The sequence below is a fragment of the Hylaeus anthracinus genome, unplaced genomic scaffold (genome assembly GCF_026225885.1).
Source record: "Hylaeus anthracinus isolate JK02 unplaced genomic scaffold, UHH_iyHylAnth1.0_haploid 0, whole genome shotgun sequence".
NCBI classification, from domain to species: domain Eukaryota; kingdom Metazoa; phylum Arthropoda; class Insecta; order Hymenoptera; family Colletidae; genus Hylaeus; species Hylaeus anthracinus.
In genome coordinates, this window is record NW_026533254.1 from 11,344,113 (window position 1) to 11,357,055 (window position 12,943).

At 37.7% G+C, this 12,943-nt stretch overlaps 2 protein-coding genes and 1 pseudogene across 2 annotated transcripts; all 3 read right to left on the minus strand.

Moving 5' to 3' along the window:
• Positions 1-1,032: 1,032 nt before the first annotated feature.
• On the minus strand, positions 1,033-3,215 carry LOC128892185 (odorant receptor 13a-like). The gene is made up of 6 exons (XM_054152404.1): positions 3,021-3,215; positions 2,643-2,841; positions 2,415-2,515; positions 1,894-2,238; positions 1,268-1,543; positions 1,033-1,095 (listed from the first exon to the last, which is right to left on the minus strand). Exons 1-6 carry the CDS (start codon positions 3,213-3,215, stop codon positions 1,033-1,035), a joined length of 1,179 nt encoding a protein of 392 aa, XP_054008379.1.
• Positions 3,216-4,978: 1,763 nt separating this feature from the next.
• Positions 4,979-7,912, minus strand: LOC128892371 (odorant receptor 13a-like; annotated as a pseudogene).
• Positions 7,913-9,762: 1,850 nt separating this feature from the next.
• Positions 9,763-12,128, minus strand: LOC128892255 (odorant receptor 13a-like). Its single transcript, XM_054152541.1, has 7 exons — positions 12,011-12,128; positions 11,671-11,933; positions 11,218-11,470; positions 10,865-10,965; positions 10,297-10,640; positions 9,897-10,089; positions 9,763-9,840 (listed from the first exon to the last, which is right to left on the minus strand). The coding sequence occupies exons 2-7, from the start codon at positions 11,863-11,865 to the stop codon at positions 9,763-9,765; spliced, it is 1,164 nt and encodes a 387-aa protein (XP_054008516.1). The 5' UTR covers positions 11,866-11,933; positions 12,011-12,128.
• Positions 12,129-12,943: the final 815 nt, after the last annotated feature.

A 12,943-nucleotide genomic window follows, 5' to 3' on the forward strand; every position in this document is an offset into this window, starting at 1 on the left:
AAAGGAGAGAGTTTATCAGGTACTTGAACTGAAATGGATACTATGGAAACACATTAACAGCACATTTTTTTTTTTCAAATCTTCTTCGACAATCACCTTAATTTCTAATTTAACTATAACATTTATCCAAATCCTTTACGTACATGAAGGAATCCTGAGGAAATCCTATACCACATGATGGCAGAGGAAATATGTTGCATTACCTAATAGAATAGGAAAAAATCTGGTGTTAAAGTTTTTCTAGTTTTACTTTTTATACTATAATTTAAAAGACATATGAATGCAACTGTACTCGTGCGTACAGAGTATTCAAAAATTATTCAGTCAATACACTAATATCGACTGCTGGTTATGCCACTGGTTATCATGGTACAGTTCAGGTACGTGATAACAAAGTACATTTACCATATGTCGATTAATTCGCTGTTTCTTACTCTACTTACTCTTGTTACACGCGATAGTGAAATTTGATTTATTCTTCCCAGGTATTTGAAAGATGATGCAATGCCTTGCAATTAAATTAATCACTTTACGTTTGCAAAGTATAGCATGATATATTCTTAATTGGGAAATACATTGTAGAATGTTTACGAATTATTCATATGTAATGCACATTATACATGCGTGTGTTTGACGACTAACAAGGGAAGTCCGGCAATTGTGATACGCCGTAAAATTTGAATTTTTGTTAAAATAAATTTCACGGAGACTTAGGTCTTGTCAAGAATCTATTAATAAAAAAGAAACTTAAATACTTCCTTGATTGTCCAGTATCTAGAAGGAATTATTCGGATAGCAATTTACAAACACATTAATAGTAATAGTAGAATAACATTCAATTAATAATACCTGGTATACTCACATATAAAAATTATCTTCTACGCCTACTAAGGAATGAATATAACTATTTTGGAACTGCAACACTGTTTCCCTCTCCACTGTTTTCGTACAGATATATTAGAAATTCAAAGCATATAATATCCAGATTAGAACGTCATGTTTTACGTATTAGCCAACATAATTTTAGCAATTTCATGGTGTTTCTGTAGAAGTTCCTCTTAATAGCGTGAAGTATGAAAGCGCTGTACTTAGAACCTGCAAAAACAAACTGTATTCGTTAAATAAAACCAATTTTTGATAGAAGAACGTGACAACTACGCTATGCTCTGATCACATCTCAATTTCTTAGATATTCAATGCTAGTTTTTAAACCATTGCTGCAATGTTATCTGCCGTTTCAAGTAAAAAAACAGCTATTGCTGATTACCCTAGTGTATGTTTCCAGGGATACAGTGAAAAATCCGTAACCGGTTAGGCAGCAAGGCACTTTAGATCTAAGCATCATAAGTTTCAGATCTCTTCTCAGAGTTCGCCCGTCTTCGTTCATTAGAAAACGAGGCCATGGAGCTGAATATATGGCCATGGCAACATTAGTACTGTCTTGCATTATGCAATCGCAACTGTATGTAAACATGAACAGCTGGGCTATGCTGGCGAACATGTGGAACACAAAAATAAGGCGTCTTGTGGGGTGTGCGTCTGCCTATAGGATACAACGCATTGTAAGTGAATGTAATGTGTATAATAATAGGAGGATTCGTTAGAGAATATTCAGAATGGTATTTTGCATCTTGAAAACCAGAAATGATATTCCACATATTTACGGTGGAAAATTTATTATGCATCGACTATTAACATACAGTGTCATCGACTAAATATAATGAGCGTCAATAACAACCAATCAGTCTTCAACATTGCTAAGAAACGGTGTTACATAGCGAATCACTGTTAACATATAAAAAATATTCCACGTAGTTTGAGTATGTAACATAATGGAATGCAGCCTGAGAATCAGGAATATAATGAATCTACTTTTAGTTTTACATGGTATACATCAAGTGTCACATATATATATGTACTAACCACAAGTACCATGTACCCATCGAGGCAGATTAACAAGCTAAACAGGAACACTTGCCCCAACGAATAGAAACTAAATACTTCTTCCAACTTGTCGCAGTACGCGATCAACGCCTGATGTTGTTGAACGCAGGTTTTAAAGGCGTCGTAATATTTATCTTTGCAATTTCCACTATGTTTCGACGCCTTAATCGCACCCTTCATATTTTCCAGTCTGTATTGCAGTATACGGAACTGACCAGCCACGTGCAGATTCATGATGCATAGGTAATTATCAAAACTAAAGTACAGAACTCCGACTTGGTACACGGACAAAACCTGGGGCGATAGAAAGATCAGGATTCGATTATATTTACAATTATTGAGCCACGTAAATTAGGCACGATCCATGCCCTACTCGAATACATAGAACAGATCATTTTACTAGGATATCGTTAGGTAGAATTTAGCTTCTATCAAGAAACTCTTGAAAAATACGTAAAGAATTCCTGTACCTGTAACAGAAATACTATCTCGAAGTACGGTGTCACCGACAGTGGATCAGCTCTCATATTCAATGGAAATACCCTGTCTGATGTGTTCTTTCCAATATTGACTAAAATAAGAATGCAATTTATTTACTTCCTATTCGTTGGATCGGTTACCTCGATTATTGCAGGATTCTCCAGACTATTTTCTCGCAATAATCGAGGTTCTACTGTAGAGATGTATACAGGTCTCACCTACGATAGGATTCAGAACGTAACTTATCAGTGTCCCGTGACAAGAACAAGTAAAGGTACAAATGAAGAACGCACAGGTGCGTTTGCACGTGTCCAAGACCATTCCCTCGTAGATGTCGTATTCCGAGTGTAAAAATTTCCTCTCCAAGTACCGAACTAAATTCAGAAAATCTTTTCTGTGCGCAAGCAGGACAAGTAACTTGAATAAAGACATAATCACGGTTAAAATGTTGGTCGCGTTATATAGGCAGTCCTACAAACATAAAAATGGATTCAGGCGATTCGTTTATTATTACGTTCTCGACATTTTTTTTGTAATATCCCAGACACAACCCGTGACGAACATCCATGGACTAAATTAATGTTTCGCATACTCACGCTCAAATCATCCATGGTGTAGTAGAACTCTATCGCCACAACGCCAGCAACGAAAAGTAACCCGCTGACACTGTAAATCAACGTGATACATCTGTATAACCGCTCCACGCGATTACCTGCCATCCAGAGACCTGAGATCTTCATGAAAGTAGACGCTACAATTGTAGAAATATCGTCACTGTACCCCCAGATCATTTTGGAGTCACAACGAACGAGATGTCTTGTTACTCGTAACTGGTCAAAAATAATCAAATGAAACTCATACGACTTAGGTGTACTGTCATCCTTTCGTTCACATTTGTTCTTATTGCTTCGTATACTAATGCAATAGATATCCTTCGTTCGAGGGGCAATACATAGAATTCATCTATTATGGATGATTCTGATAATGGCACCACGAAACCCCTTGTGAACTTCACTCCCGACTAACAGATGTGTTGCATTGAAAATTTATGTACAGTAATTGGTCTTCGAACAATACGTCAATCTATTATTCTCGAGGATACGAGTAAGATTAAAAACTCAAAGGACCAATCGCAGTCAAAAGCCTTTATTAATGTAGCTATTTCTTTCGGCTGGGAACAGGACAATCTTCGCACGTTGAGGTATCGCCGGGCGAAACAAATATTTCGTGTTTGAATCAACTCAAACGTATCATCGAATGTAGTAAAAATGAATTCGGTGTTTGAAAGTTTCTCGACGCGATCACTTGCACGCTGTAGTTTTGTACGCGTAAAGTACCACGATGGAGACACTTCTACCGTGCACCGAACCGGAACAGAAGTTCACATTTGAAATTTCTACACAGATCATACGCATGAATTGTAGAAGTGTACTCGAAGAAATCGATATCATCTGGCCTTTGATCTTGCAACATCGTTCGTAGACTTTATACTTGTTTTTTGAGCTACTTATTCGCTGTTGCTCAGAACAGAAGTATTCTTCTGTGAATGCTACCGAAATTGCTACTCTCGAACGTTCCGTCTTGGGTCTCCCTTTACCAGCGAAACTAAAATTATTACGCACTTACGCCAAAATCACCCGAAGAGAAATACAAATCCCTTATCTGAATCCACACAGCGAAAAGTATCGCGAACACAGTATAAAATAACGCGAAGGTTCTCAAACGTTGCTCAAAGCGATTGTTCGCCGACCATATACCGACGCATTTCATGAAGAAGAACGATAAAGTGATGGCAAAATCTTTGCTGTACGCCAAGCTCGTGTCGAGTTTCGAGCATCTGGTCTACTCGATTCTGAATTAGCATGTGGAAGCTCCGCACCCCATTGAAAATGTTTGAAAATAATCAATAAAATCTGGTCTTTGATCTAAGATCATCCACTATTCATCATCACTCGCGCAGCTTATATTTTTCACGACTATTGATCGTGCTTCGTGATTACAAGGGAAAAGTATTACAATGTGGCTGCTTCGATGCTGCTCTTCAGCGTGGAAGTAATGCTAAGTATCGATAAGATATGCATGATACAGAGAACAGTGGCCTTCTGTGAGTTTCGATAACGACAGTTGGATACTTCATCGCAACAGAAGAAGTTACTATTCAAGAGTTTCTTTTATTCCCATGGTAGCAGATTTGACAGGTTCTCCGTAAGTGAACAATAGTGGAACTTAATCGCGGTCAGTTATGGAGGGAATACTGTATATATAAAGGATTGTTTCCCAGACGAAAAAGTAAGAATCCATTTTTTACAGCTACAAAGAATAAAACAAGAACGAATTAAACAATACTATGTGAAGTAAGGAATTGAAAGTGCGTGCAATCAATTCAGTACAGTTTTTTATTTACTCTCCTTCTATTCACCATTTGGTGTTTTTGTACTTATTATGTACACGGAATTAAAAAATCGCATTTTAACAGTAACAATTTTTATTTGGAAGCTTGCTACTCTAGCTAATATATCACCTACCGAAAAGCAAATACATTTTTTAACACCGAACATGTTTTTCTTTGCATATCGTTTTACTCATCTATTGTAACAAGTATAAGTAATTGACATTATTTTAATCTAAAACCAAGGAATGCACGCATTGAACAACACGTTTCAGACACGCTCAGGTCGTTGCTGATGTTCGTTGCTTCAGTAGTGTAAAGTATGACACTGCGGTACTCATTATCTGCGAGAAATAAAATAGACAATTTAAGCAACGCAGTAATTAAACAAAATATACGTAACATTCTCGAAATAAGTGTATGACTTTACTGGTACTATTTTAAGTAAACACAACACTGGCCACATTTATGGAATTATCGAAGGAAAATAGAAGAATATTATTCGTATTGGTATTTTCATACTTAATACACCAATAATCAATTGCAATTGCATCGTATCGTCACCAGTGAACTATTTACTAAGATCTTTCACACTCCAGCTTGCTCATTGTTATTGTAAACATAAGGCACTCAAACTAATAAAAATGTATGAAATAGCAGATGTATGTCATTGTTTACCCCAGTGTAGGTTTCGAGAGACACAGCGAAGAATTTACGAGCCGTCAGGCAGCAAGGTACTTTGGACCGCAGCATCACTAGTATCAGGTCCTTTCGCAGCATCCTTCCGTCTTCATTCATAGGCAAACGAGGCCACGGAGCTGCGTACATACCTGACACAACGCTCGTACTATATTGTATTAAGCAATCACAGCTGTACGTAAACATGAACAGCTGTGCGGTACAGCCCATTATGTGAAACACGAAAGTCATACGTGCTATGGGAGGTACATCCGACTATAAGACATAATGCATGGCAGATGAAAGTTCAGTGCGTATGTAGTAACAGAACGGAGTTTTCAAGAAATCATTCATACATGGTGTCCCAGAATTAATGTAAGAACCGGAAATGGAGGGAGGGGGTAGCTGAGACGATTCTGATCCACAATTTCCTTTGTAAAAAAGTCGGGTGGTGATTCGTTTTTGAATTATCAACGAAAAACCACCGACCAATCACAGCGCCCGAGTAGCGCGCGTTCAGCTGGCTACTGCCGTAGTCAGCCAATCCTGGCTCGAGCCTATGTTTTCGCGGCTGAGCGCGCGCTACTCGGACGCTGTGATTGGTCGGTGGTTTTTCGTTGATAATTCAAAAACGAATCAATGTCTGACGACATTTTTGCAAAGGAAATTGTGGATCAGAATCGTCTCAGTCACTCTCCATTTCTTATACTAATTCTGGGACACCCTGTATCTGATATTAACATTCGCATAAGTACATGATACTCACCATGAGTATCTGATATCCGTCAAGGCAGATCAACGAACTGAAAACCAGCACTTGCCCCAACGAAAAAAGACTGAATACTTCCTCAAGCTTGGCACAGTATGCAATGAGTGCCTGATGATATTGAACGCAACTTTTAAAAATTTCGTAATATTCGTGTGCAGTATCCGGTGAGAATTTCGAATTTTCGTCGTGTTTTTCCTTAAATATGCTCTGCATATTTTCTAATCTGTACTGTAGTATACGAAATTGATTAGCGACGTGTAGGTTCATGATGCACAACAAGTTGTCGAAGCAAAAGTAGCACACTCCGACTTGGTACAGGGCCAGAGACTGGGCGAAAATAAAGTATAGAATTCATTTATTTTAATTATAGTTTAGTCATAAATTCGATAGGATAGAACGTTTGGAATAATAATTGCATGGATAATTGCGTATCCAGGTTGCTTTTAGCATACCTGTAGTACGAATGCTATCTCAAAATACGGCGTGATGGAGACTATATCTATTGATACGTGAAATGGAAGCATTCTGTCTGTTTCGTTTTTTCCGATGTTAACTAGAATTAAAATACAAATAACTTATAAGAAATGTTTATCTCCAAAAGGGTAAAGAAGCCATGGCTAACGCCGTCTAAGCAGTCTTCTAACACTACATTTAATATTGGTAGCATGTTTTCCACGGTTGAAAACATTATAATTTAAATGGAATATCGAGAGCATCTCATAAATGTACCATAGTCACGTATGATTTTAAATGTAACACTTTGTGATTACTAATCAAAGATTGTTACATGTTTTAGATAACAGTGAAAACGTGCGTTTTGACTAAGGAATCAATATCTGCAATAGCTATCCATAATATACTACGCACTTCAATCACTATCCATTTTACAGGTAACAATTAATCAACTCACCAAAGACGGGAGTGATGATGTAGCTAAACACCGTCGCATTCGCACAACAAGTGAAGGTGCAAATAAAGAACGCACAGGCGCGTTTGCATGCGTCCATAATTTTCTTCTCGTGGACGTTGTAACATCCTTGCAAAAAATTTCGTTGCAGGTACACGACTAAATGAAAGATGTCCTTTCTATGCGTGAACAAGATAATTATCTTGAAGAAGGGCAAGAGCAGACTTAAATAGTTGCACAAGGTTAATAAAAAGGCCTGTGAACATTAAAATGTGACATATACAGTCAGTCCTATAAACAAAACTATTATTTAATTTAGTCAAACTTCTTCAATAAACATGGAGGATACAAATATTCATAGGATTGACTGTGCATTAGTTTAGTTCAGGAATGATTAGGTTCAGAAAATAATATTCGTGGCAGGCTTGGAAAATTTTTAGAAGTGTACGAAATTATTCTAAAGACATGATTTTATTTTCCATTGAAATCAAGGTGTACGATCACCTATGATTCCTTATCCGTTTAAGGGCATTAATCCGAGGGTACTTACTTCGAAATCTTCTCTCACGAAATACAAATCTGACGTTAGCACACAACCATGAAACACCATCCCAGTCAGAGTATAAGCTACAGCAATATTTCTGCATCGTTGCTCGCCGTAATTAGTCGCCATCCAAATCCCACAGGCTTTCATGAAGAAAGATGTCACGGCGATAGAAATGTCGTCACTGCGACACAGGATCATATTAAATTTCGAATAATTTTATTCGCCGTTCCGATACGAATCACTCCAGAAATTGCCTATCGATTTTCTCCACGTGTCGAAACTACGATCGGTCGGACACCGTGTGGCATTGATCCACTGACACTCTTTCGTCGACAGATCCTGCGATTCGTATTCATTCTTATCGCTTTTATGATACAGTGGCCAATGTAATTGTACCTCCTCGTTCTGAAAACACCGTCTAGAACTTGTAAATTATGCAAGGTTCTGGGCGGAGTCGAACCTCGATTGCCAGACGTTGGAAGTTGGAGCTTTAGGCTACCGAATATAGAATTCGTGTCTCTTGGACGTTTTGTAATCTGTTGTAACTTGAATCGACGCGTGAATGCTGCATATCTAATGTAGCGCAATATATATCAGAAATACACACGTTATATCACTTTCATTCAAGTTTCAATTTTTTTTTTCTGTATTTGTGAAAATATGAATTTGTGTAAGCAATCGCAGACTTACTGTAACTCTCAACCATATATTTAGAATCTACTCACATCATACAAGTGCTTGTCCAAGAATCTGGCACCTCTTAGTCTCTTCCAACAAGGAATTTTTTTTAACATTCAGGTCTTACCAGGATCAAAAGATAAATCCTGCACGAATCCACGCAACACCACCAGCACACATTGTACGAATAAGCTAGACGCTATCACTTGTACACTAGAGTCTGATGCACTTCGCCAACGATGGTACGTCTTGATTAGAATGCCTTCACCGCACATCGAATTCATAGTGAATTTGGAACAAGTACAGGTTCCGATTTGGAATTTTCTCACAAACTTTCCGAATCGATCACAAACGTTGCATTGCAAGTTGCATTGCTTGATATCAATTCGGCATGGTCTTTGATCTAGTCGCATCCTCTACTCATCGTTCGTGGTCCTTGTATTTACTATTTGCGCTACTCGTGCATTCTCATTTGGAAAAAAAGAAAACGTCCTGATGGACATGCAACATCAATTTTACTACTTTTCCACGTTACTTTTCCACGCGGTAGCGATGTATAGAGTCAATGATTTATGCATGGTTTAGGGAGCATTGCTACCGGAAACCGGAAGAACGAATACAGACTAGTTGCTTCTCGCTTCTTGCGTCCAAAAGACGTGTGAAGTAAAGATTCGTTACTCTGTCGTGATAGTTTATAACTACTGATGGAGGAATGTGAAGTGACAGGTTCAAGAACCATCGCTGCAGGCTTTTGCGATAACGTTTGATTAAGTCAGTGCTAATAAAAATTTAGCACAGAGGCTTCCTTTATGACGTATACAAGGAATAAGGAAGGATATTTCAATAATTCAACCCCTGAGGAGGTAAATAGGGGTTGCAACATTTGTATGAGGAATATTTTGTTTGTGGTCGGATTTACTTGAAACTTAATGCTCTTTGATTTAATTAATAAAACACCTATTTTGGCATTTTAAGAAATTCAACCCCTAACGGGGCAAAAAGGGGTTCTAATTTCTTTCAATTTCATTTGTAATTGATTTCCTGTTCCTTTATTATAAAGACAAATTAAGTTAGGATATTTTTTAGTCCAAAACATCGGGTACATTATTAGTATAGAGTAGGAAGGGTGAAACCGCGGGGCACTGCTAATCAAGCTAATTAATCTCATAATCTACGATCTGATATTAATTATTATCATTTTTCGAGCGGTTCCTGAACTCTGCTATCAAGTGTGTTTCTGCTTCAGTGAAAGTTAGAAAGCAATCTTTATATTTCTGGACTATTTTATTCGTACGTAACTAGTGTAGATTATTAACCACTTTACCTAATGTAACTAGAAACTAAAAACGCATTGATGTGTGTACTGTATATCACAGTTCGGAGACACTGGTAGTATCCGCGGTTTGTCCCTGTATTAAGGTGAAGTATGACATTGCTGTACTCATTATCTGCAGGAAATAAAATAAATAAACTACGCGAACACTATACACGTGACATTCATTACCTTGGTGAACGTTTCCATAGATACAGGGAAGAACCCATGGGCTGTCACGCAACATGGTATCCTGGACCTCATAATGACAAGTATCAGGTCTTTTCGCAGTATTCTTCCGTCTTTGTTCATCGGTAGATGAGTCCACGGAGCAGCGTACATTGCTGGCGCAATGTTCATGCTTTCTTTCAGTAAACAGTCACAGCTGTACGTAAACATGAAGAGTTGTGACGTGCAGCTTATCATGTGAAATCCGAAGAGAAAGCGATACGCAAATGGCGTTCCTGGCTGTGGATATTCGAGTAAATGAGAATGAAATAGTAAAGAAAATTTGTTCGATTAAAATGACGAATGGCAGCATGTTTGACGAGCCACAACCATTATACATTTATCATACACATAGTACAAGTACCTGATACTAACCATAACAACTTGATATCCGTCAATGCAAATCAACGTACTGAAAATTAACACTTGTCCAAGTGAAAAAAGACTGAACACATCGTCGAGTTTGTCACAGTATGCAATAAGTGTCTGATGCTGTCGAACGCAGCTTTTAAAAATGGCGTAGTTCTCATCTGCCGTACGCGACGAGGATTTTTTCGAATTTTCAATAGATTCTTCCTTATTTTCCTCTCGCATGTTTTCTAGTCTGTATTGGAGAATACGAAACTGACTAGCTACGTGAAGATTCATGATGCATAACATGTTATCGAAGCACATGTAACAGAGGGCGACGTGGTATGCAAATAAACTCTGTGGAAAATGAAAGTAGAGAATTCAGGCTGGATAGGATGCAACGTTTAAGACGACAACACCAAGGCTTAGTTAAATTTTTATGTATAATACTATGACCTTATGTAATTGATTAATCTAAGGGGTTACAGCACTGTAAAAATATCCTTAGAGACTTAGAGTGACGAAGAATCAAAATTTTGTTAAAAAAGAAAGTATGAAACACATCAAAAGGATGACAATACTTCTAGGACGAACGTGATCTCAAAGTACGGTGTGCAGTATGCGATATCTAAATACATCTCAAATGGAAGTACTCTGTCTGTACCGTTCCTTCCAATGTTAGCTGCAATGAGAAGACAGTTTATCATTTCATACGACGAGCCGTGGATACAATTAAAAACATCGTAGTTTAATAATCTATGAAATAGAAATAATATTTCAAAGTCTTTCGCTAATCTTATATTTCTTCCTTGTTACAGATGAAGACTAAAATCTACCCCCTCTCTCCCCATTTAGAAAAAGGACATGCAGGTATTTTTATAACTTGAACAAACCAGTCATTCTTAATTTTTCAGGCATCAATTAATGGACTTACCAACAATTGGACCCGCGTTGTAACAGATTTCCGTCGCATGAACAAATGAAGAAAAAGTGCAAATGAATACCGCACAGACGTGTTTGCACCCGTTCAAAATTGCCTTCTCGTGAGCGTCGTAATTCCCTTGCAAAAATTTCCGTTCCAAGTATACAACTAATTGAAAGAGATCCTTTCTATGTACAAACAGGATGAGTGTCTTGAACGTAGGTAAGAGCATACTCAAAAGAGCGCTCAGATTGGTTAGGAAGACCTATGAACATTTAAATGCCGGATGTGATTTCAGTTCCGAGCGTCTTGCGGGAGTTCGTAATCATTATAAACATTTAATATAATTATTTTCCATATATTTAATAAACAATGTAATCACTTCACTGGATTAATGTTATATCGTCTTGAATTATTCTCAAGGATTCGTTATAGATGCAGAGGTTCCAATTCTCACACACTCACGTTGAAATCTTCCCCGGAGAAATACACCGCTGACGTAAGTACCCAACCTTGAAACAATATCACAATAGTTGTGTACGCTATGGCGATTTTTCTGCATTGTTGCTCAATGTTATTAGTCGCCATCCAAATCCCACAGGCCTTCATGAAGAACGATGTCACGGCGATGGAAATGTCGTCACTGCGCGACAGTAACATATTGAATTTCGACTAACTTTATTTACAGTTCGTGCATCAAACACGTGTTAGAAAATGCGTTTGTATTTCTGCGACGAATTAAGAAAAATTAATTAATAGCTATGTAGCAATGGCCGACTGATATCCTTTTCATAACAGATCATACTCTTTGTATTTGTTCCTATTGATTTTATGGTGTAACTGTCAATGTAATTGGTCCCCTCTTGTCTAGGAGTAGCACGCAGGATTTATGAGTTATGCATGATTCCAAACGGAGAATTATGACTCACCGACAGATGTGACACGTTAGAAACTAGGACGTTAAGCTTCGAAAGACCTTAAATGTACCTTAAATAAATGTACCTTAAAGAAACGTCGTATTTCGATAGTGAACGGTGGACAGCATGTGCGAGTTGTCTACATGAGCAGATGGTACGATTCAATTCAGATCACTTATTACAAATTTGTGTTGAGTGCATCAGTGTACTATAGAATCATTAATATATTTCTTTGAACTGGTCTATGAATTTGGAAAACCTTCTAAAATTTATTTATTTGTACCGATTCCATCTCCTCTCAATTCACATAAAACATAAAACATCTCCTGATTCAATTCACATAAAAACTATAGCGAACGTTCAATCCATAAACGTATTAATACACAACCCAAAGCAACATCGAATGCAGTTACTCGCAGACTAGAGTACGACGCACTTCGTACCTTTAGAAGGATGATACCTCGAATCGAATTTTATCGCAAGAAATCAATTCAATCCGGTCTTTAATCTAGCGATATCCCCTACTCATTGCTCGTATTCCTTGTGTTTATACTTGGCGCAACTCGTGCACCCTTATTTCAAAGAAAAATGTCTCAATGCACGTGCAATTTAAATTCCCACTCCTCAACTTGGAAGTAATGTATAGAATCTATGGGATAATGGATGGTTTTGGACAATATCGCTCTCAAAGTACTTTGTAGACACGACGCTACGGGCAGGTAATGAGGTATGTTCCCTCGAGGAAAAAAGATTTATTATTATGTTAAGACTGCAAGCACGAATACGTGCAGTGATAGCTAAACTACCTATCGCCACAGACT